This window comes from Dermochelys coriacea, chromosome 5 (genome assembly GCF_009764565.3).
Source record: "Dermochelys coriacea isolate rDerCor1 chromosome 5, rDerCor1.pri.v4, whole genome shotgun sequence".
Lineage (NCBI taxonomy): Eukaryota > Metazoa > Chordata > Testudines > Dermochelyidae > Dermochelys > Dermochelys coriacea.
Window position 1 is genome coordinate 136135670 of NC_050072.1, and position 24891 is coordinate 136160560.

Genomic DNA, 24891 nt, shown 5'->3' on the forward strand with positions numbered 1-24891 from the left:
ACCCCCTCCAGCCCCCCTCCCCTCCTCTCCTCTCCTCACCCCCTCCAGCCCCCCTCCCCTCCTCTCCTCTCCTCACCCCCTCCAGCCCCCCTCCTCTCCTCTCCTCTCCTCACCCCCCTCCAGCCCCCCTCCTCTCCTCTCCTCTCCTCACCCCCTCCAGCCCCCCTCCCCTCCCCTCCTCTCCTCTCCTCTCCTCACCCCCTCCAGCCCCCCTCCCCTCCCCTCCTCTCCTCTCCTCTCCTCACCCCCTCCAGCCCCCCTCCCCTCCCCTCCTCTCCTCTCCTCTCCTCACCCCCTCCAGCCCCCCTCCCTCCCCTCCTCTCCTCTCCTCACCCCTCCAGCCCCCCTCCCCTCCCCTCCTCTCCTCTCCTCACCCCCCTCCAGCCCCCCTCCCCTCCCCTCCTCTCCTCTCCTCACCCCCTCCAGCCCCCCTCCTCTCCTCTCCTCTCCCCCCTCCACCCCCCTCCTCTCCTCTCCTCACCCCCTCCAGCCCCCCTCCCCTCTCCTCTCCTCACCCCCTCCAGCCCCCCTCCCCTCCCCTCCTCACCCCCTCCAGCCCCCCTCCCCTCCTCTCCTCTCCTCACCCCCTCCAGCCCCCCTCCCCTCCTCACCCCCTCCAGCCCCCTTCTCTCCTTTCCTCACGCCCTCCCCAGCCCCCCTCCTCTCCCCCTCACCCCCTCCAGCCCCCTCCTCCTCTCCTCACCCCCTCCACCACCCCTCCTCTCACCCCCCAGGCCCCTTCTCCTCACCCCCCCTCCAGTAGGCGCAGGCCCCCTCTTCACACGCCGCGATCCCCCTCCCCCTCCAGCCCCCCACCCCGTTAAGAAACCTCCCCTCAACGCCCCGCGGGACAGAGGCAGCCAGTCACCCTCTCGTTGCCATCGTCAGAGGCCGAGGCGTGCCTCGCACGGCATGCTGGGAGCTGTAGTCTCGCGGGCCGGCCCCGGAGGGGCGGGGAGAGGTCACGGGCTGCGATTGGCTCTCGTCCGCTCTCTCCGCCTCCGCATTCCTTTCCCCTCGTTGATTCGTCCGGGCAGCAGAGGGGGCGGGACTTCCGGGGCGAGGCTTCGGCCGCTAGAAAAGTCCCCGGATGCGGCGCAGCCGCGACCGGCTCGGAGAGAACTTTCTGGAAAGGCCAGGAGCGGCTGGCGCAGCCGAGCCCGGAGCCCGCCGCCCGCCGCCCGCCCCGCCGGTGAGTGGCAGCTTCGCCTCGCGGCCCCATCCCCGGTGGGCGTGGGCGGGCCCGTGTGCCGGGGGCTCACGCTCGGTTCCCGCAGGCCGCCATGGTGAAGGAGACCACGTACTACGATGTGCTGGGGGTGAAGCCCGGCGCGTCGCAGGAGGAGCTGAAGAAGGCCTACCGCAAGCTGGCGCTGAAGTACCACCCCGACAAGAACCCCAACGAGGGCGAGAAGGCAAGTGGCCCGCGCGGCGGGAGGGGGCGCCGGGCCTCGGCTCCCGGGCCTGGCGCTGGGCGCGCGCGCGGCGGCGGTTCGTGGGCGGCGGGTGGCAACGCCGTGCCTCGCCCTGAGCGCTCATTCTGCCCCTTTCTTACAGTTCAAGCAGATTTCTCAAGCCTACGAAGTCCTTTCCGACCCCAAGAAGAGAGACTTGTACGACAAAGGTGGTGAACAGGCTATTAAAGAGGGTGGTACTGGCAGTGGTTTTGGGTCACCCATGGATATTTTTGATATGTTCTTTGGAGGAGGTGGAAGAATGCAGAGAGAGAGGAGAGGTAATTTGACTTTTTCTGTGATGCTACCTAAAGTGACCATTTACCCTGCAAGTAGTTCCTGTAGAACAGGTAGCTGTTCAGAGTATGGCGTGAGACGATGGACGCTGAGGTCTGTAAAACACTCTTTACAAACTAAACAGTCTTGTGAATGCTGGGCAAGAGCGTCTAAAATTATTGGAAACGGTATCTGGTTCCAAGCGAATGACATGTTAGGTAAAACCTTATGCTCTTAACAGGTAAAAATGTTGTTCATCAGCTGTCGGTAACTTTGGAAGACTTGTATAATGGTGCAACAAGAAAACTGGCTCTGCAGAAGAATGTGATCTGTGACAAATGTGACGGTATGTTAATGTTTACTGTTGGCTTTTTATGATCTAAATGTTTTTCAGATAACTGAGTGTTGGAATTGAAAGTTCATTCAGGTTAAAAGAAACCCTGGATTTAGATGAACTTAACTCTATTTCTCAGTAAATTGTAAATATACTTCTAGTTTTAAGTTCTCTTTTTAGAGAGAAAATGAAATCAATTCTAATTAGACTTTGCTGTCCTGTCATCAGGCCGAGGTGGTAAGAAAGGTGCAGTAGAATGCTGTCCCAATTGCAGAGGTACGGGCATGCAAATACGAATTCACCAGATAGGACCAGGAATGGTTCAGCAAATCCAGTCTGTGTGCATGGAATGCCAGGGACACGGGGAGCGTATCAGTCCTAAGGACAGGTGTAAAAGCTGCATCGGAAGGAAGATTGTTCGAGAGAAGAAGATTCTAGAAGTTCATATTGATAAAGGTAATGCCTTCAAGGAGAACTTGGCTGATTTTTGTAATATCTTGATCACGGATACTCAAACTGGGGGTTGGGGCCCTGCAGGGGGTCACGAGGTTATTACATGAGGGGTCGTGAGCTCCAGCCTAGACTCTGCTTTGTCTCCAGCATTTATAATGGTGTTAAATATATCAAGTGTTTTTAATGTATGGGGGGGGGGTTGTACTCAGAGGCTTGGTATGTGAAAGGGGTTACCAGTACAAAAGTCTGGGAACCCCTGATCTAAATAGATTCGTATTAACCTTGGATTTGCATGATAGAAATTTCAGTAATTGAAAAAGAGCTATTACCCAGTGGCAGTGTTACATACATTTTAAAATGGGTAGAAATAGTAGTGCATATAGCTTACTGTTTAAATGGTAAAACCTGCGCAGAGCTCTAAAGGGTAGATTTGTCTTTAGATACACACATCTTGATGGCTAATGGTGCAAATTACTGTTCACTTCTTTAAGCATTAACTTGACTACACCTAGTGCCATGTTAGTTGCATATTGATTACTGGATATGCACACTGGATTGATTCAGTGAAGAGAAACTGACAAGTAGACTAATATGCCAGAATGCTGACTAATTAGTGCCTGGTTAAAATCAAGCAAGTGGAATGCTTGGTGATGAGTTCAGTTGCTTTAGTATTACCCCTTCAGGAATTATGTGCCTAAAAATTCTGTGCACAATATTTTAAAATCCTCCGTAAATAAATACGGAGGCTCCAGCATGGCAGTGGGGAACACAGGCCCCTGGCTGCATGGAGGTGGGAGATCCTCCTGCAGTCTCCATTTTCTCTCCTTTCCTCCCCCCTCCCAGTCAGGGACTCAGCAATGAGGCCGCACTTGACCCTGACACAGTGCAAGAGCTAGGCCTGCCCCAGGAACACCCTGGAGCCCTGCCTCTCTGCACCAGGTGTAGGCAGGCAGGCTCAGCCCAGCGGGGGGAGGGGGAGATATTTGGAGGGGCTTGGCATGGAGCAGTCTTGGTGCTGGTGACTCAGTGGGGGATCTGGATTCACATAGGCTTGTTGGCAGTGCACGGGCAATGGGACTCTGCAAGGGGATCCAGGTGAAAGTGGGGAAGGGGGCTGCTGCTGCCAGGGGGATACTGTATGTAAGGCTTCTTCTGTTTCCCCTCCCCTCATTCCCTTTTTCTCCCCCCTGTGCCCTGCTTCAGGCATTCACCATTGTACAGAAAACAGGATGGCTCCCAGCACGGGGTGGGGGGCATGACTGGCACTAGGACCCAGAGTCAGCTAGCCTTTGTGGAACCCTCTTTCACCTGGGCAGCTCTGTGTGCTTGCAGAAATTGGGGGGGGGGGAGGGGGTGGCACATGACCCTGTATGCCTCCCCAAACTGCACCATGGGCATCCCCAGGCCTATGCTCCCCATGTAGACTTACCTCTCTGCTGGCTGCTCCAAACACCAGAAGCGCCACTGACGTGTGATCTCTTTTGCAGCTTCCCTCTGCTTCCCTGTCACTTTCTATGGGGAAGCAAATACATTTACGGGGGTGGTGCAGAATTTCCCCAGGAGTATAATGTTTCCACTAGTCTTGAGGTTTGCACAAATCCTGGTCATTCTGCTGCATGCTGTAAGAGAACAGATCTGCTAAAGTTGTGGTGTAAAAACAATTTTAAGTCTGTAATGCTTAGAACTCAATCTGTTAAGCCATCCTAACTGTCTTGCTCCAGGTGCTACTGACCTACATTAACTTTGCCAGATATTGTTCAAGCCAACCAGCAGAGTTCACTACAAATAACTCTCTTCAGAGGTAGGGGATGGGGAAAGGCCATATTGTGCAGTAGATGCAAGAAGCTTCTATAGCTGAATAGGCCTTGTCAAAAGCTGAGCAGTACTGGCTGTGGAAGAATTTGGGCAGTCAGATGTTAACAGCTTGACAAGCATGCAGCACACCCCAACTGGCTGAAGTGCCTGACCCTCCCAGTAACTTCATTCTACACCTACACTTGAAGTCTCTGTAATATGCCCAGAATTTTAAGAGAGAGAATATTGAAGCCACTATTGCGGGTGGGGAGGAAGAGAGCAGAAGTTGGCAGTAAGGTACATGCAATACTTCCAGGATCTAGTATCTTCATCTTGAATGATTCAGACCTAAATATGTCCTGATTAACATGGTTGAAGCATGCAGGCCTCCAGGGTGCAGAGACATTTTCCTTAATGCCTAAGGGAGTTGCATGCCTTTTGACAATACTATCCTTAATCTCTACACTGTTGCCATATCTTTACAATTTAGCTGTTTGCTGTCAACTCAGCTGGTGTTGAGTAAACTTTTTTTTTTTTCTTCTTGGACAAGTATCCACATCACAAATTACTGTGCTGAACCCTCCTGGCAGTCTCTGAAGCCAGGATCTGAGTTCTGATGTGAGCATCCAGTCCGGATTGAATACTGGTAATACAGTATGGCAAAGACTACACTGCCTATATGGTCACGTCATGTATGAATAGAGAATTTCAGCATATAGTATGAAGTCCTAAAACACAAGCTTCAATTACTGTAGGATTCCACTTCCTTGCACTTGATTACACTTCTTTTCTGTGCTTGACTATTGTTTCTAGACTGACTGTTCATGCACTGAGACAAGGTGGGTGAGGTAATATCTTAATGGACTAACTTCTGCGAGGGTGAGACAGGCTTTCATGTTTACACAGCTTTTTTCAGGCATATACATCTCCATGCTCTGTTTTGTAGACTACTTCAACGTGTGTGTTTACTTATATCCTGCTCCTTCCCATTGACCAAGCAGATACCGAAAGCCTGGTTTCCCTGGGGTGTTGAGGGAGGTGCTCAGGCCCTGCCCCCACCACTCCTATTCCCCACCTCTTCCCACCCTGTTCTGCCTGCTCCTCCCCCTCCCTCTAGTGCTCCTTATTCTCAAAAGCTGATGCATGGTGGGTGGGAGGGAGGTGATCTGGCTGCTGAGCACCTACTATATATATTTCGCCCTCTCCCCCATGGGTGGTCTGATCAAGAGACTATTCCACCAGTCTTGAAATGAAGAGACTTAGATATGCTTAATCAGAGAAGCCGGGTGTTAGCCCCAAAAGGAAAGACCTGCTTGGTTGTGTAGCATAGCTTTTTGATGTGAGAGAACTGGAGGTCTTATGAAGAGGATTTCGTATTTACATACTTACAGCATCAAAATCATGCTTAACCCCAGTAGCTCTGCAGCCGCTATGTATAAAACAGCCAGTAGGTGGAAATACAGGGAGGCTTTAAGCAAACCACTTAGGACTGTGATGGTGGGAAGTAGTCATCTCAGCTGCTTTTCTGCTTTCATCAAGGAATTACCTTTATAGGTGGCAATCCTGACTAGAATTGGGCTGCTTGACAACTGAGTGCCCAGAAGTTCAATATGCTGCCATAGCCCAGATTGCCTTTATGCAGGGCTCTGGAAATGTAGCTGGTTAGTCATGTGTAGTGCTTTGAGGGAGGCAGTAGATGCAATATCAGAACCTACCAATTCCAGCTGTTCTGTAGCACAAGTTAGAGCCTGCTAAAGTGATGCTATTTTTGTACTGTAGCTGTTTAAATTCTAATTATATGTGCCTTTGCAATAGGAATGAAGGATGGTCAGAAGATAACATTCCATGGGGAAGGGGACCAAGAACCAGGACTAGAGCCAGGAGACATCATTATTGTCTTGGATCAAAAAGACCATTCTACATTTACGAGGTAAAGATCTAGCTGAAAGACCTACACTCACAAGCTTGATGTTTGTGTTGTCCAGAAACTTCATACATCTACACTCAACCAGCGCTATCCAGCTAGATTTCAATTGCTCTAAGATGGTTTATAGAGTTGGATGAACACATGGCTTATTCTCTTAGAGCAGTGGTCCCCCAAACTGTGGAGGAACTCTGAGGGGTGGGGGTGCATGCAGTGGGGCCCTGGCTGCTGCTGAGCCAACTGTGCAGTAAAGGCGGACACCTACAGATTCTATTACAGGAGTGGGGCGCACAACAGGAAAAGTTTCAGCACCACCACTGAGTCTCTGAATTTTTTTGCAGAGATACTTGTTCAATTAGTCTTATAGCTGGCATTGCACTTGCTTTGCAGATGTAAGATCTCTCCAAATGGCTTCTAGACAAACCAAAGAGTGGGTAGTTGGGAGTAGGATATTACAAAAAATAAAGTTCAGAATCATGAGTTTCCCTGAATGTTTAGCTCGTGCCTTCATGCTGACTTGCTGTGAATATCTGCAGTGATTATTGCAAGATGTTATCAAATATCCGTCTACTCCATTACCTGTATTTTCAAGCGGCTACTTTGCTCAGCCATAGCTGTTAAACAACCAAGCCTGGTTTCAAGAAAGATGAAACTGAACGTCAGGTCTGTCTTTGTCCATGTGGATCCTGCTTATGGTGCCCATGCTCATCAAACTTCCAAGATTAGAATCTTCTGACAGGCACTATCTCAGACAATGCTGATGTACTGCATGTCTCTCTGCCCCCCTCCTGAGGGCATATTAGGCAGAGCAGCCCCAACCACCTTTTGGTTGCTCTTACCAGTGGCAGGGAGATGAAACTCGGTGGTGTCTGCCTGGTACCCTGTAATACCTTTTTAAATCAATTTTATAAATACTAGCACTATATGTTAAGGTTTCAGAGTAGCAGCCGTGTTAGTCTGTATTCGCAAAAAGAAAAGGAGTACTTGTGGCACAAAATTTTAGTCTCTAAGGTGCCTCAAGTACTCCTTTTCTTTATATGTTAAGGGATCTTCTACTGTCTCCAATGCAGCAGGGCAGAGTTGAGCAGTGCTAAGGGCAACTCAGAGCTGTATTCTAAACTGAGCACAGAGCCTGATCAGCTTCCTATCCTGTCCAGGGTTCTTTACTTTACTCGGTTCCACAGGGTGCTTGCAAAGTCCACTCTGGCACTGGCAGAATTCTCAGTGGGTCAGACTCCCTCATGTTTGGTCTGGTACTGGTTCCAGGATCCTTATGCTACTGGCAGACTTCTTACTGACTAGTGACACTTCACCTCTTGCACCAACCCCAGTATGAATGCCACAAAAAATTAATCCTTTTTTTTTTTTGGTACCAGTATTCACCCTGTCCTACCACTAGGGATTAGTGCTGACCTCTGAACAGATTTGCTGTTCCTATTCCCCTGCACACTTTCTGCAGAATCAGACCCTTCACCAGATGTCCCCCTCCATCCAGGTTTTCATGAGGTAGGGCAATTTACAGCTCACCCTCAATCATGCCAGCCAACTTCTGGGGGGATTTAGGAGCCTGAGTTAACCCCTGAACATGTTGACATCCCTTAGCAGACATCACCTTGGGCATCAGGGTCTCCTCAATCTGATCCCTTCAGCTTCCCATCCTTGCTTCACTGGACGTTCCGGGGGCCCCATCTGGACACTGTAGGAGTTGCTTTTGCTCCTCTTGCAAATGGCCACGTTCCCGCTAGGTGCTGCTTGATCCCCAAGTAGATCCCTCAAGGCACTGCAAGAAAAAGTGGAGGCCAATGCTCAGGAGGAAGGATAGAAAGGAGAATTCTCTCAGTCCCTCTCGGCTGACTACTCGTAAGAATCCATCTTCCTTTCCACTGAATTACATGCTCGTTTTACAGAGGTACTTGCTCCAACACCATATGACAACTTCAGACCCTTCCAGGAGTTGCTGGGAAGGATCACAGACACGCTGGACACAATTATCGGTAGTGCACGAAGCAGCACATAATTAGAATGGAGGATGTTGTACCTTGCAGGCACATTGGCAGTATCAAATGAAGGGGATCTAGACCCTGCTAAACCTGTGGCAGACTCCTGCTGCTATACCTTCAATGCTGAAACAGACGAGAGATCGAGTCCCTTGAGCAACTTGAATATTTTTTCTGCATCCAGCTTCTGGCTCGCTAGTGGTATCTGCAGCACAAGAGAAATCCCGGCTAGGACCACCTAAAGCCACCCCTAATAACACATGCCCCCAGAGATCTTTTAATCAAAGACCTACTCGGTATCGCTTCAACTGCAGACGGCCAGCGGTCAAGCCATAAATGACTGTCTAACCTGGCAGAGAAGTGTCATCCTTGACAAGCTCTCTCAGAAATCTGAGATCCATCATTTAGGAAACTACAGTAGCTGAACCCTGTTCCAAGCGTCTCTGGGTAGAGTTGGGTGAAACTTTTTAGTTTCCTAAAGAGTTTATTTGCTGCAAATATGTAGTTCCAGTCAACTTGACAGTATTGGCAAATTTGCATCAGATTTGCCAGGTAGCTTCACCAAAACTGAGGTTAGTCACATAGAGGTGATTGATTCCCTTTGTCCCAATTGTCAGGGCACTCGGCTTGGTTTGAATCCTCTCTCTGGAGCCAGAGACTTGAAGTTGGGCCTCCCCATCCCAAGTGAGTGCCCTAACCACCAGGCTATAGTCACTTTCTCTCGTCCTGTTACTGTTCCATTTTCTATAAGGTAGAATAGATTCAATAGGAGATGGTGAGAGCCCCATAGAATGCCCTATGGCATTGGTGGCTGGGTCACTCACCTTGAAGGGAACTGGGATTGTTTAGTCTGCAGAAGAGAAGACTGAGGGGGGGATTTGATAGCTGCTTTTAACTGCCTGAAAGGGGGTCCCAAACAGGATGGATCTAGACTGTTCTCAGTGGTACCAGATGACAGAATGAGGAGCAATGGTCTCAAGTTGCAGTGGATGAAGTTTAGGTTGGATATTAGGAAAAACATTTTCACTAGAAGGGTGGTGAAGCCCTGGAATGCGTTACCTAGGGAGGTCGTGAAGTCTCCTTCCTTAGAGGTTTTTAAGGTCAGGCTTGACAAAGCCCTGGCTGGGATGATTTAGTTGGGGATTGGTCCTGCTTTGAGCAGGGGGTTGGACTAGATGGCCTCCTGAGGTCCCTTCCAACCCTGATATTCTATGAAGAGGTAGGGGAAAGACCTGGTTTTAAATCCCTACTCCAGGGCCCCAACCACTGGGCTAAATTATAAGGTGGGCACCACAACCATTACCTCTTCTAGCCTTTTTATCAATCTAGTCCTGTAAAAGTGCCTGGAAACAAATGATTTGGGGTCAAATAGCATGTTCCGTTTACCCATGAGATTTCTGACCCCACCAAAAAACCTGTAATTTTTTTAATTTGGTTTGATCAGAACAATTTTTTTTAATGGAGTTACCAGAGATGCAAACTGTTTTTTGTTTTTGTTTGGGGTTTTTTTGGCCTGGCTTTAGCCGTGTATCTCTCAGATTAAAACAGCCCATTCCATGACTACAGCCATCACCACAATAAGGGCATGCTGTTTACAATCCACAGGAATTCTAGAGAAGTCCAAACAACTATAGACTAGCTTTTCATTGAATGACAAGCTATTGGCTCCTGCAGGGATGACTTATGTACCCTAAAGGAGCACAGGGCCTGCTGTCAGGAGAAAACATGTCATGTATCCAGGCTAGTTCAGACATAACTTTCTCCCGTTGGCACCTGATGGTGCTGATTATTCAGAGTCTCACTTTTCCCTCAGATAGCCCCCTCCCTTCCCAGCAGCTGGTTTCTCAGTTGGGTTCAGAGCCATGTATCAGTCCAACTAGAGCATCCTTATGTCTACCCCATTTTTGGTTCCTGCATTTCTCATTTTTCTCACCCATGGTCTGGGATTGCTACAGACCAGTGAATAACATACATCTCCTTTAATCTCCAGTTCCAGTCCTGGCCACTCACTTCCCTGATCTTCTTAAGGGACCCACCTTGCATGACAACCTGAGGGATTGTCAATGTGGAATCCTTGCATCATAAGTGCTCAGGAGTTCAGAGGGAAAGATTTCTATTCCTGGTACTTGTATCCCCAAAAGAACAAGGGATGCATCTTGTACTGGACTTGAGATGACTAGGCAAACATACACTGCACTTGCATGATGACTTTTGACAGACCTCCCCTCCACTCTCTCCAAGGCTGGTTGACGTCTGTTTACAAACCCATCAAACAGTGTATGGACACTCACTTCATGGTCTTAATAGGAGTAGGATTACCAGTTTCCCTAAACTAGATGATGACCTTGATGGTGTGCAAGGGGTACCATTCTGTAATCTGTACCTTACCTCAAACTGGAACACTGATTACAGATGCATCCATGGCAGGTTGGAGAGGCCCATCTAAACCACCTGCAAGTTTAATGCATGTAATTTTGGGGGAAAAAAAAAATCCTCAATCCATTTCAGTGTGCTGTAATTCCAGACAAGTGGACTACCCTGCAGAGCCTTTGTACTGCTACTGGAAGGAACTACTGTACAGATCCAACGGACAGCACCTCTACAATATATATCCACGGGGGGGGTGCCAACTCGTCCCTCCTCCCCAACTTGTCAGGAAGCAATTGTCCTATGAAGGTGGAACCGCTTCTACATCTTAGCTCCATGGCACGTCACCTACCAGGAACGAACGATGGAACAGATTGCTTCACCAGACACTACTCAGTCAACCATTAATGGTCACTGGAGATTTGTTCTCAAGCCTAGCAGATGACTCCTTGTGACAGAGTAAGTTTAGGAAGGTGGCAAGCCAGTCCCTGGTCTCAAAAAGGTTGAGAAACGCTGATCTAGACCTGTTTTGTTGTAAACAGGTACAACAGTGCCCCCAAGTTCTGCTCCAGGGCTGGTGAGAAGGATGCCTTCCTCATTCCTTGGTCTCAAGGTCTTCTCTACCTTTCCTTCTTTTCCTCCATTGCCATGGCTCAGAAGGAAGATCTAGCAGTGTAATTATCCTAGCTTCTTTTTGGACCAGACAGCAACCCATGGGCAGACTGCATCCATCCACACAGCCACCAACTTCTCTCCCCAGTCTGCCAGACTTATTCTAGGAAACTAGGGGACATTCTCCATCTAGGCCCATCTTTACATCTGACTGCTTGGAAACTGGCTTCCTACAGACAGGGACTGCTCTACAGTGAGCCAATAAATACTTGCATAGAGCAGGAAGTCCTCTACAGATCAAAGGAGAAAAGTTTCTGTCTGGACTTCATAGCACTCATGCTTTAGAAGTCCCTATTCCTGAGATGACTCTTTTTTTTTTTTTTTTAACTTGAATTGAAGGACATGGTCATCTGACTTCATTATTGGTTCTATCAGGATTTGTTTTGCTGCAATTTCAGCTTGCCATCCTCCAGTACAAGCTTTTATGGTGACTGCTTCTGGCCCATCCACTCATTTGTGTGCCTCTTCCTGGGACCTGTGTGTAGTTCTTATGGAACCTCCTTTGAACTTTTATTGAACTGCTTTCTCCACCATCTTGCATTCAAACCAGCCTTTTTGGTGGCTGTCCTGCCTAACAGGGGAGTTAATTGTATTCAAGCACTGTTGGCAAACTCTCTCATGCAGCTTTCCATAGGGGTATGGTGATGCTGAGATCCCTGAAGTTCCTCACCAGCATGCTGTCAAATTTTTACTTAAATCAAACTTGTCAGACTCCTTGTTGTCTACATGTTCAGCCTGTCCCTCATTTGAGGACGTTTCCAGAGACCGCCTTTCTTTGAGTGACTGCTTAGTTGTGCATCCTCACACTGGTGCCAGAAGTTTTTTCCCTCCGCGGTATCCATAGGGGACTAGCTCTGGTGCCCCCTGGAGTGGCACACACACGCTGCAGCATATAGAGCACCACCAGCCCCATCCACCCTCAGTTCCTTCTTGCCACAAGTGACTGCATGGAACTGGCGCTGCTACAGCTAGCGCTGTTGCTTCTTGTTCAAACCCATTTACCTCATTTTTTTTGGGCGGTGGTTTTCCTCTAGTTTTAGTTTCCTTAGTCATTAGACTTTAAGCCCTGTGATTGCTATTAAAGGCCCGTGCCCATAACAGTTTACGGTGATTGGGCGACAGTCATATTAAGTGCAGAATCTGCAAGTCCTTCAAGCCCAGAATGAAGGAGCATGACATTCGCTTGAAAGCACTTACCGTGATGCCAGAGCAGCACTCCAATTCAGCGCTGAGCACAGTGACCTCGGTGCATAGCACCCCACCAATCCCCTTCCGTGGCTCCAGCCAAGAAGTCCAGGAATATAGGGCAAGGATGGCCTCCAGCTTCCTGGAAGGGAAAAGACAAGTCTGGGGTGTACCAAGCCCTGTCTTGGGCACCTCTTCGCCCCCTCAGGATCTTGGACCCCAGTTCAGGTCAAGAAGTGTAGCCCAACCTGCTCCCCGCCAGCTACCCCAGATAGCAACAGGTCCTTGTCAGCTGCAGGTACCATCCATACTGGAGGCCCTGCAAGCGGTGCAAGAGATTGTCCCTCCTGGTGCTACCCACTCCAGTCCCTGCAGGGTCCCAGTAACTGAGTAAACCTGCATTTGAACCACCACAGCCTACACCTTTATGGCAATGCTCCCTGTCACACGGGACGTCCTTTCAACAGTCGCCCTCTCGCAGCTGACATGCTTCTGACAGCAATTGGAGCCACAAAGCTTCTGCCTTCTGGTCTCTGGACCTCAGACAAGGGCACAGAGGCTCAAGGCATGGCTCACTGGTGACCTTTGGAGGCTTGCACTCCCCCGGCCGGAGTTTCAGAGTCTGCACCCGGAGTCTCCGCAGGACTCTTAATGCTTCAGGAACAGGTCAGGGGACCAATGGACCATCGCCAATCCCCCAAGGCGGCATCACCACGTGCAGCTGCATCTTCACAACGCCCAGCCCACTCTGGTTCCCAGTCCTGCTCCACATCCCCAGTACTACTTGTCAAGTGTGAGGCATAGATTGCCGGCCCGGGGCTGTCGCAGATCCACCAGTCGCCTAGGCTCCGATCCAGGTGCTCGTTGAAATTGGCCATATCCAACTCTGGGAGGAGCGACTAGTTTTGATCAGGAAAGAGCCACCACTCAGCCCTATCTTGGTCACAGAGGAGTGACTGCTCGGGCTCTAGCTCGGGTTCAGAGCAAGGTTCCCTAGCTGTGGGACAAGCTCAGATACCTATGGTGCAGACTAAGTCAACGGCAATGAAGCCGGCACAGTGGTACCCATGGGGGTTCACTCTACCCTCCCAGGCCACCCACTCAGTATCCAGAGAGACTGGCTACCTCCCCATTCTGCGCTGCTGCCTTCTTCCCTCCCACCTCCCCAGTTCAAGAGGCCTCGGCTGCAGGCACAGGAGGAAATGGGTGAGCAAGCCCCCAGACCACCTCTGGTTGCAGAGGACCCCTTGGTACCGGTTTTCTCCTCCTAGTCGCCAGATGAGGTTATAGCAAGGGCTCCCTCCACCGATTTTCCCCCCAGGATGATGCTATGGCACATCAGCAGCTGTTAAAGAGGGTCGCCACCAACCTGGGTCTCCAGGCTGAGGAGTTAGAGGAACCTGCGGACTCCTTTGGCGTTCTCTGCCCTGTAGCTTTGCCCCTACATGAAGGGATTGTGAAAATTACAAATGCCCTCTGGCAAACCTCCTCCTCAGATCTCCAAGAGGGCAGAGCGCAAGAAGTTTGTGCCATCCAAATACCTTTTTATACCCACCCTGCTCCCAATTCCTTAGTGGTAGGGGCAGGGTCAACTGGCAACTATCCCTAAGAATAAAGATTCAAGGAGACTAGACTTGTTTGGGTGTCAAGTTTATTCGGCCTCTAGTCTACAGTTGCGGATGGCCAACCATCAGGCCTTCCTAGGCTGCTATGATTCTAATATGTGGCAGGCCATGACCATGTTCAAGAGCGCCCATCCTGAGGCTTCTAGGAAGGAGTTCTGGACAATCCTGGATGAGGGCTCAACTGGGGCCAGAGCAACACTCCAGGCAGCGTTGGACACGGCGGATGCTGCCACCCATACCATGGCATCAGTATCTCATTGTTCAGGGCTTCATGGCTACTCCTCTCTGGACTGTCTTTGGGGACTAGCAGTCAGTGCAAGACCTCTGTTTCCACAGGCATGCCCTAGTCACAGAACAAACCCACAATAAACTCTGTGGCCTGAGAGATTCCCCCAGGACCATGAAAACACTGGGCCTGTATGTCCCCGGCGCTTCCTGCAAGCAGTGTAAGCCGCAGAAGCCTCAGAGCCAGGGGAGTCACCCTCGCCAGGATCCTCCTCCATAAAACATCCATAAAGAGGCACCCTGGCTACCAACCCCTGCCTACATCCTAGGCGGGCTCAACCTGCAGTAAGCAGACTGGCAAGCGCCCATTTTGAGGGTACACCCAAAGGCAACCTACCAGGCTGTTCCTCAGATCGTTCCTCCCCTGTTTACCAGCTGCCTTTCTTTGTTTTCAAAATCAGACGTTGCAGTGCTGCTGGCCACGTGCTGTCAGCTTGGCCTGTTGGTGAACGACACATGATCCACGTTCGCTCTGGTACAGAGGATCAAGTTAATCGGAGTGGTGCTTGACTCAACCTGTGCTGGGGCATTTCTCTCTGGAGAGAGTCAGGGCATTAGCAGACCTCATCATGGAAGTCTCCATGTCCAGATTTGCCTGCACCTCCTAGGTCACATGGTGGCATGTACATACATTACGTGCCATGCCAGGCTCTGGATGTGACCCCTGCAGCAATTGCTGACTGTCTACTCCCAGTCCAGGCCACCTGGGAATGGTGACCACCTTTTCCACAACAAGAAAAGGAGTACTGGTGGCACCTTAGAGACTAACAAATTTATTAGAGCATAAGCTTTCGTGAGCTACAGCTCAGCATCCGATGAAGTGAGCTGTAGCTCACGAAAGCTTATGCTCTAATAAATTTGTTAGTCTCTAAGGTGTCACCAGTACTCCTTCTCTTTTTGCGAATACAGACTAACACGGCTGCTACTCTGAAACCTTTTCCACAACGATACTCACCACACCCCAAGAATGTCCTGGAAGGAGTCCCCTTCAACAGCACTCCCCACTCAGTCAAGTTCTTGGATGCCCCAGATCTTGGTTGCAGGGTGCACCTCAACAATCTCCAGACCCAGGGTACGTGGTCCCCAATAGAGATGACGTTGCACATAAACATCAAAGAGCTCAGGGCAGTCTGTAGGGCATGCACAGTCTTCCTTCCTCACCTGTCTGTCAGAGTCTTGATGGACAACACAGCCTCAATTGTCTATCAACAGACAGGGAGGAGCTTGATCCTCTGCCCTATGCCAGGAGGCACTCAGTCTTTGGGACTTGTGCATCAACCACAGAATCAGTCTAGAAGCATGTCACATCCTGGGGGTCAGAACACATTAGTGGATCACCTAAGCGGGGACTTCTCCTCTCACCATGAATGGGTGCTCCACCCTGAGCTTGGTCTTCCAGAGGTGGGGATTATCCCAAGTGTATCTGTTTGTCATGAGCAAAACAGGAAGTGCTACCACTTCTGCTTCAGATGAGGTCTGGGCAAGGGCTCCCTCTCCGATGCCTGCCTTCTGTCCTGGGTAGGAAGCCTGATGTACGCGTTCCCCCAATCCCACTTGTCAGCAGGGTCCTGGCGGAAGTCGAGAGAGACAGGGCCAAAGTTATGATCACCCCAGCGTGGCTGTGCCAGCATTGGTTCAGCAAGCTGTTGAGCTTGGCAGCAGTCCCCTGTGGCCCCTGCTGGACTGACCAGACCTACAGTCACAGGACCACGGTCACCTCTTGCACCCCAACCTTGCGTCTCTCCATCTCATGGCATGGATGTTGTATTGCTGACCCCTGAAGAATGGCCCTGTTCAGAGGAGGTCCGGTAGGTCCTCCTGGGGAGTAGAAAACCCTGGACTAGATGCACCTTTCTGGCAAAGTGGACAAGGCTTTTCCACTGGGTGGCCAAACAGGGCATCTCCCCTTCGCATTCTTCGGTGCAATCGATCTTTGCCTTTCATCGACCCGTCCGGGGCAGACTGTGTTCTCCCGTGACATGATGGCCAGGTTCCTCAGAGGTATCAAGACCTTTATCCTCAAGTTCAGTCCCCAGTCCCTCAATGGGATCTCAGCTTGGTTCTGTCTAGGCTCATGGGCCTAACCTTTGGCCTCCTGCTTCCTGTCTCACCTATCGTGGAAGGTAGTTTTTCTGGTGGCAGTGACGTTGGCGAGGCAAGTCTCCGAGCTGCGAGCCCTGACCTCGCAACTGCCTTCCAGTGGCCTTCTATAAGGACAGGGTCTGGGTCCAGCTCCAGCCCCACCTGGCTTTCCTTCCCAAGGAGTCCACTTTCCACATGTGCCAGGACATCTTTCTTCTGCCCAAAGCCCTATGAGACTAGTGATCAGCGCCTCCGTGCTCTGAACATAAGAAGGGCCCTGGCTTTCTACCTAGATCGGACAAAGCCTTTCTGTAGGTAGACTTAGCTTTTTATCTCTACAGCTGATAAAACATCCTGTGTGGACACCAGGAGGCCTTTCCTCTTAACTAGATTATCTCTTGCATAAAGGCTTGCTGCAAGCTGGCAGGGGCCCCACTGCTGCCAATCATCAGAGCCCACTCAACTAGAGCGCAGGCATCCTTGGTGGCTTCCGGCACATGTTCCAATCCAGGACATCTGTAAAGCCACTGCATGGTCCTTGGTACACACTTTCATGGCCCCCTATGTCCTCACGCAGCAGGTCAGGGACGACACTGGGTTTGACACAGCTGTGTTGCAATCTACAGGTCCATGAACTCCTTACCCACCTCCCATGGGTACTGCTTGGAGTCCCCCAAGTTGAATGAACATGAGGAATCACTGGAAGAAGAAAAGACTGATACCTTTTTCTGTAACTGGTGTTCTTAGAGATGTGTTGCTCATGTCCATTCCACAGCCTGCCCTCCTTCCCCACTGTTGGAGTTTCCAGCAAGAAGGAACTGAGGGTGGAGGGGGCCGGTGGCTTTCTATTTATTTGGGGATTGATGAGCAGAATCCACCCTGACAGACTTGGAACTTGCAGATCTTATGATAACTGATTCAGGAATTCTCCATATGGATCCTATGTCCACCGTCCATTCCCAGCTCCTTCAGATTCCATCTCTGCTTTGAGATTCTGGATTAGCAAGAGAACTGAGGTAGCTGGGGCTGCTATGCCTGTTACCCCCTTGGGTGGGGGAGCACAAGCACAAAGGGTGTGTAGGTGTGGCTCTAACAGACACTGCTAGCCAAAAGATTCTGATCTCGCATGCCTGAGGTTCATGCACGCCAAGTGGGATCTACAGACAAAGCTGCTAAAGCGGTTTCTGTAAGGTAACTGTTTTGTCTCCCCTTAGCACCAGCCTTCAGTGCAAGTGGAACAAAAAGAGCAGCAGTGGCTGTCCCTTAAATTAAACAGAACCATCACCACACTGCTGTAAGCATGTTGAAATCCTCCATAGCTCTTTAACAGTTCAGTCAGTTGTAGCATACTTGGCTTTCCCCAAATTTGGCATAGGGCAGACAATAGGAGTGTATGCAATCTAGTCACTCATGTGGGAGTAGGGCTAATTGGGTCTTTTGTCCTGGCCAAAGCCAGGTTAGTCTCTTGGGTGGCATACAGATTCTGTATAATCTTCCTATAATTAACTAATCTGTGTGGGGAGGGAAGGGTGGACTAACTTCTGGAACAAAATCCAATTTCTGCAAAGACATAGTAGGCAGGTCTAGGGTTAGAAAGATTTTTTTTCCAGAATCTTCAGAGCTGTCTTGTATGTGATGCACTGATTCAAATGTAAACTGTTCTGTAGGCGAGGTGAAGACCTGTTCATGTGCATGGACATACAGCTGGTTGAGGCACTGTGTGGCTTTCAGAAACCTATCGCAACACTGGATAACAGAACTGTAATTATTACCTCTCATCCTGGTAAGTGTGTTGAAAAGTATTGCTGTTAAACTTGTGCAGCTAGCAACATTATCCTTGAGTTCTCCAGTTGCATAGTAAAGGGACCAAAAGAGCATCTCAAGTAAGAGTAGGTTTCAGAGTAACAGCCATGTTACTCTGTATTCACAAAAAGAAAAGGAGGACTTGTGGCACCTTAGAGACTAACAAATTTATTTGAGCATAAGCTTTTGTGAGCTACAATAAATTTCTCTAAGGTGCCATAAGTACTCCTTTTTTTCAAGTAAGAGTATTGGTTTAAAGTATTAACTTAGGCCAGATAATGTAAATCTCTTGGTCAAAGTCTTTTATACTGTAAAAACGCTCTACTTAAAAATAAGTTTTAATTAGTATGTCCTGGTGGATGAGTTATTGGATTAATAACTAATGAAAGATGTGACTTGTACATCATGGTGTAACTTTCATAACCCACTCCACTCCACTCAGCAACAGATAACTCTATCACATGCATGGCTGTTCATGACTAGATACGTGGGGGGAATTTAAGAGGCCCCAACTCCTGTGAAAACTGGAGTTCTTGAGCTCAGAATTCATGGAATAGTGTCTGTTCAGTCAGAACACACCTGCATAAGAGGGCTTCTTTCAGGATGCATGAACAAACAATTGCATATGTATGCAGTGGTGTGTAGCTGTGTCGGCCCCAGGATATTAGAGGTGCATGAGCTATTAGTATATTACTATATTGAAGCAACTTCTCTTGGTAAGAGACAAGCTTTTGAGCGCCACAGAGCTCAGGTCTGGGAAATGTACTCGGTGTCACAGCTAAATACAAAATTGAACATATAGTTTTAACATAAGTAGTTATGCTAAAACTAAGTTAAATGCCCTAAGGGAAGATGTGGCCTGTTAACACCCATGTAGCCATAGGTAAGGCTGCGAGTCTGTCATGGATTCTGTAATTTTTTGGGACTTCTGCAACAACCAGTGTCACTGACCCCAGGACCGCTGAGGTAGTCTCCTACCACCACCACCACCACAGTACCAGTGGCAGTCCCGGGCCAGATGCTGCTGCCCCAGAGACCGCAGTGCCTTGGTCATGCCTCTCCTCTCCTCTTTCTCCCCCCCCCCCCCCCCCCCGGCACCAATATTTAGTCAAGGATATATTGTACAGGTCATGAGCCATGAATTTTTGTTCACTGTCCATGACTTTTACTAAAAACACCCATGATTAAGGCTAAGTGTCACAGAGGTCATGGAAGTCACAGAATCCATGACTTCCAGAGACCTCTATGACCTTCTCTATTTCAGCCCCAGGGGTAGAGGGACTGGAGCTGGTAGCCACCGGGGCCCTGGGAGGGTTTCAGCAACAGGCACAGCCTCCTGTGGTAGCCCTCACCCATCACTGGAACCCTGAGAACAGCCTCATGGGGGGCGAGGGGAGACACCTCAGGTGAGCAGATTGGGTGTCCCATTTTCTCTTTGGGAAGTAGTCATCCAGCAACTCCCACCTGCTGTGGGTAGCAGGGAGCCGCCCTGCAGCTTCCAGCTGCCATGGGCCAGAGGGGGTACCTCACAGCTCCCAGCAGGGGAAATACATGGAGCCACAGCAGCAAAAGTCAGATAGGTCACAGCTTCCATGAATTTTTGGATTTTTGCATGTGACCTGTCTGATAGTCATTCTTGGTAAAAATCACAATCTTAGCCTTACTCATGACTTAAAGCTATGTTTTAGTCACGGGTATTTTTAGTAAACGTCATGGGCAGTAAACAAAAATTCACGGCCAGTGACCTGTCCGTGACTTTGACTATATACCCCTAACTAAAACTTGGGTGGGGATGATGGTCTGCGGACGCTGAAGGGGAGAGGCCCAGGGCCCCCACTGGTGCTGAAGGGGAGAGAAGATTGGCAAGGCTCACAAGCTCCCTATTGAGCTCTGCATGCCCCGCAGCTCTGGCTAGCGGGGCTCCAGTCACTGTTCTGGCCACAGGCGCAACTCCCATTGGCTAGGAACAGCAGTGTGCGGAGCCCTCTGGCCCCTCCTCCACCTATTCCAGTGGGAGCCCCCCCCAATCCCACAACCACCTGCCCCAGCACTGAGCCCCTCCCACACCCAAACTGCTGCTGGTGGGCAGCCTCTCTGCATGGCTGCTGCAGAGTTCATGGCGGTCACTGAATCAGTGATACACACAGCCTTACCCATGACTAAATCTTGGCCTTAGTCCTAGGACAAAAAAGGATTAATGGGTTACAGAGTGTTGTAATAAGCCACAAATCCAGTGTCTAATCAATCCCTGGTTTTTTGGCTAGCAAAGTTATGAATTTAAGCTTCCAGGCTCATCTTTTGAAATCATTATGCAGATATCCTTTGTGGATGACAACTGATGGTCAGAGTGATCACTTTGTGAGAAGTGTTCACCTACAGATGACAGGGTGTTTTTGTCTTTATCATTTTCCTGTGAGTTCATTTGAGTGTAACAATTCTCTGGATATTTGGGTGGCCTATTCCATGATGTGTGATCTACTTCTCTGGTGGAGTGTCCTTGTTTGAATATGGCTTTGAGCATGCTAAGGTGTGTATCCTATACTTTCTCCTCAATGCATATTCTGTGGTATCTGAGTGCATGGCTGTAGATAAAAGCCACAGAATATGCTCCAGGGGCCACCCAAATACCCTGAGAAGACCTACTTCAGTACAGAAATAAAATCCCCTCTGACTGTATACCCCTAGTTGTCACTTACCACCCCACAGTGGAACCCACATGGGGTGTCAAACTATTACAACCCATGCTTGATCAGGACCCTATCCTGAAAAAGCTTTTTTGAACCCCCACTTCTGGCCTTCAGGCAACCTCTCCAAGCTCATCAGAAGCAAGCACCCCACAGACCAAGACACCAACTTAAAGCAACACCAGACACAACCAGAACAGATGTATAACAGCCCCCACAACACTCCTTTCAAGATAGAGGAGTCCTACACATGCCTGTCACATGTGGAGTACCTCATTCAGTGCACTGACTGCCCTGATGACACCTGTGTAGATGAAACCAAACAATTACTACACTCAAATGAACTCTCACAGTAAAATGGTAGACAAAAACACCCTGTCATCTGTGGGTGAACACTTCTCACAAAAGGAAAAGGAGTACCGGTGGCACCTTAGAGACTAACAAATTTATTAGAGCATAAGCTTTCGTGAGCTACAGCTCACTTCATCGGATGCATTTGGTGGAAAAAACAGAGGAGAGATTTATATACACACACAGAGAACATGAAACAATGGGTTTATCATGATAACAATGATAAACCCATTGTTTCATGTTCTCTGTGTGTGTGTGTATATAAATCTCTCCTCTGTTTTTTCCACCAAATGCATCCGATGAAGTGAGCTGTAGCTCACGAAAGCTTATGCTCTAATAAATGTTAGTCTCTAAGGTGCCACCGGTACTCCTTTTCCTTTTGCGAATACAGACTAACACGGCTGCTACTCTGAAACTTCTCACAAAGCGATCACTTAATCTGACCATTAGTAGTCCACAAAGTATACCTACACAACACTTTCAAAAGATGAGCTTGGGAGCTTAAATTCATAACTCTGCTAGACACTGAAAATCAGATTGGTTACACTACATTTGTAACTTATTACAACAATCTGTAACCCACTAACTCTTTTCACCCTATGACTACAGGGGTGTTAACAGGCCACTTCACCTTGAATGGTCCCTTAGAATACGTGCTATCTGTTTGATCTTCTGTTTAGCTGTGAAATTCAGAGTACCTTTCCCTGACCTGAAGAAATCTGTGTGGCTTGAAAGCTTGTCTCACCAACAGAAGTTGGTCCAATAGAAGATGTTACTTCACCCACCTTGTGTCTCCAATCACATTGTATAGCCTTTTAAGACCACTTGGATAGAGGAGAGTTGGCATTACCATTTACAGGCAACCAGGTTTTTAGCAGCCTTTATGAAGTGGGATCTGGATCAGTATAGTTTCATGAATGTTAGCCCAGAAAACATAGTGTGAAAGGGAGTTGAGGGGAGATCACAAAATGTAGCAACTATAACAGCTTGTCTTCTGTGTCTGGGTTTTTGCTTTAGGTCAGATCGTCAAGCATGGAGATATCAAATGTGTGCTGAATGAGGGTATGCCAATTTATCGCAGACCATATGAGAGAGGGCGCCTGATCATTGAGTTCAAGGTAAGAGTTCAGGCAGCTTTGTATAGTTAAACATGGCTCAACACTGAACTTTAACCTGACAAGTTTCCACCATGTTAACTTCCATTTCTAATGGGAACAAGAAGACAGGCACTCAATCTTTCCTTGTTTCTACATTCAGTTCTGCAAAAGGCCGTGTAAACTAATCCAATATACAGGGTTATGCTGCTTAGAATAAAGCTGAAATACTGACATTTTAAAAAAAATAACTGCCTCAAATAGCTCAGAGAGGATCTTAGATGTGGACACTTTTCTTTGGAAACTACTTTATTGGAACGGTCCTCTTGTAGGCAAAACATAGTGCATAGATAGAGATCTGGAAAACCTGATAATGGAAGGCAGTCAGACTGTGTAAGAGGATGGACAAAAGTAAAAATGCATTCTACTTGCTAGCTTGGTTTTTTGTTTTATCCCTTGGGAGCCTAGAGCTACCGAAAGAGCCCTAGGATTCTGCTACAAGCTGATGCTTGTAGGAGCAAGGTAGCACACGCTTCTCAAAGCAGTAATACTGTATGGTGGAGAAAAAACTGTAAGACTATTCATGAATGGCTGTTCTTACTGATTTTTCAGGTAAACTTCCCAGAGTGTGGCTTCCTCTCCTCTGATAAGCTGTCTTTATTGGAAAAACTTCTACCTGCAAGGAAGGAAGTAGAAGAAACTGAAGAAATGGATCAGGTAGAGCTGGTGGACTTTGACCCTTCTCAAGAAAGAAGACAGCACTACAATGGAGAAGCCTATGAAGATGATGAGCATCATCCTAGAGGTGGTGTTCAGTGTCAGACATCTTAAAATGACCAGTGAATACCCCTTGTGATGCTTGTTTTGTATGCATTAGTGGGTGAGTGAAGACCTACAAGCAGCTCGCTCACTCCTTGCTATTGTTTTGTTTTAATATTCAACCATAGTTGTGTTTTTTTTAAAACAAGTTAATGAATAAAATCAATAATATTAGAAAACCACACACTGACTTTGCAATTTATGTAAAGTTCAGGGTGCAAGCTCAGCTGAAGTTGACCATGAAGTCAGCTACCCCGGCTGCTTGTCTTTATTTCAGGCCTTGTAATTCTTGTATTTTAATTGTGTGCAAATGCACTGGCTTAGATTAAGATTGAGTGGTGGTCTTTTAGATTCTATGCCCTGTTAATGAAGTATACCCAAGTATTTATTTATAGTTCATGTTAAGATCAATTAAAGTTTCTGTTCTAATCAGACTGTAGAACATAACCTGTGACTGTTTTGGACTTGTGCTGCTATTCATCAAATCAGGACTTGCTCTAATGCAGCTGCACAGTGATGTACTGATTACCTCATTCTAACAAGGATGTGGTCAGTCTTCACATGCCCACTTAAACTCCTGGCAGATGCACCAGCTCCCTCAGCCTGCTGAATTTGAGATTTTAAAGATCCTTTTGCCTGTCAGCTTCATTCTTTTGTGACCCACTAGTGGATTACAAGTGAAGCTTCCTGCTGTTATAAGCACAGGCAACTTGTCAGGCACTAGTGAACAGTGGGACTGCACTAATGTGCCTAATTAAGGAGAGCTAGAATTTTAACCCCATAGTCCTTATGTGTGAGTGAGGCAAGCAGAACAGCTGAGCTTGCTATTCTAAATCCCTAAAGTAGTCTCTGCCTACTGATGTGAAGTTTGACCTCCAACTGGATGCATTAAGTTAGAGGAAGTACTGCAGACTCAGTACTGGAGAGCGAAGGTGAAAGATGCATGACCCTGTATAGGGAATTCAGTATTAACCAGAAGAGTGGGTGACCAATTGAGAGTCCAGTATTTGTATCAAAATTCTCATCTTTCTGTGTGCATAATCTTAATCTAATTCTTGAAAGACTCTGTATTGTTCCAGTTATTGTAGGAAAAACTTTTCCAATATAATTACAAAACTGTTCAATGGCTCCTAAGACTATTTTGTGGTATATAATGTTGGTCTACTTTCAAGCTGTTTTTGGGGGCTGAAGGGGGGAAAATGCACACAGTTTCTGAAAAGGACTGCATTCAACTCGGGTCATATATGTACTGAAATATGAAGTGGCACATTTTAATCAAACTACCTACTTAAAATACAATAGACACACAAGGTGGGTGAGGTAATGTATTTTATTGGACTAACTTCTTTTGGTGTTCTTGCCCCCTGTTGTCTTCAGATTTGTTTGTTTTTCACAAATCTAGCAGATTTACTAATAGTGGCTGTCTCATTGTAGAGGTCCAGTAATTGTAGACCCACTCAGCTGTCTATTATAGAGGAATTCCGTTAGTTAATGGAGAAGTGTGTTGTATGGTTGTCTGACAACCATACGCTTTGGAAAAATTTCCTGCCCCACTGTATTGGAAAGACTATTCCATGCTAGTGAAGTGAGCAGGGTACCTCAAAAGAGTGAGGAGAGGGCACTGTAGCCACATCACAAAGTTGGTTGAGGGCAGGTACTTACACTTTGGATGGTATTTAGCACAAAGCAGAA

General features: G+C 48.3%; 2 protein-coding genes across 7 annotated transcripts in view; one reads left to right on the forward strand and one right to left on the reverse strand.

The window, feature by feature from the left end:
- APTX (aprataxin) overlaps window positions 1–1014 on the reverse strand; it is a 36438-nt gene extending 35424 nt beyond the window's left edge. The window contains exon 1 of one of the 6 annotated variants that reach the window (XM_038401433.2): window positions 869–1014. In XM_038401433.2, the coding sequence (XP_038257361.1) occupies window positions 869–882 (14 nt within the window). In that variant the 5' untranslated portion in view covers window positions 883–1014. The remainder of the gene's footprint in view (window positions 1–868) is intronic. The other 5 variants (XM_038401426.2, XM_043515575.1, XM_038401425.2 and 2 more) reach the window with 5 other exon arrangements.
- Window positions 1015–1043: 29 nt separating this feature from the next.
- DNAJA1 (DnaJ heat shock protein family (Hsp40) member A1) lies at window positions 1044–24320 on the forward strand. The gene is made up of 9 exons (XM_038401423.2): window positions 1044–1192; window positions 1278–1415; window positions 1558–1735; window positions 1972–2076; window positions 2293–2520; window positions 6127–6241; window positions 18116–18231; window positions 22304–22404; window positions 22993–24320. The coding sequence occupies exons 1-9, from the start codon at window positions 1091–1093 to the stop codon at window positions 23209–23211; spliced, it is 1302 nt and encodes a 433-aa protein (XP_038257351.1). The 5' UTR covers window positions 1044–1090; the 3' UTR covers window positions 23212–24320.
- Window positions 24321–24891: the final 571 nt, after the last annotated feature.

What these genes read in the sequence shown, in the direction of transcription:
- DNAJA1 (XM_038401423.2), top strand. Translation starts at nt 1,091, where the DNA reads ATGCGGCGCAGCCGCGACCGGCTCGGAGAGAACTTTCTGGAAAGGCCA. An exon ending in ACCCCAACGAGGGCGAGAAG is followed by an intron (nt 1,416 to 1,557) that starts GCAAGTGGCCCG and finishes CCTTTCTTACAG; the next exon opens with TTCAAGCAGATTTCTCAAGC. An exon ending in AGAAGTTCATATTGATAAAG is followed by an intron (nt 2,521 to 6,126) that starts GTAATGCCTTCA and finishes CCTTTGCAATAG; the next exon opens with GAATGAAGGATGGTCAGAAG.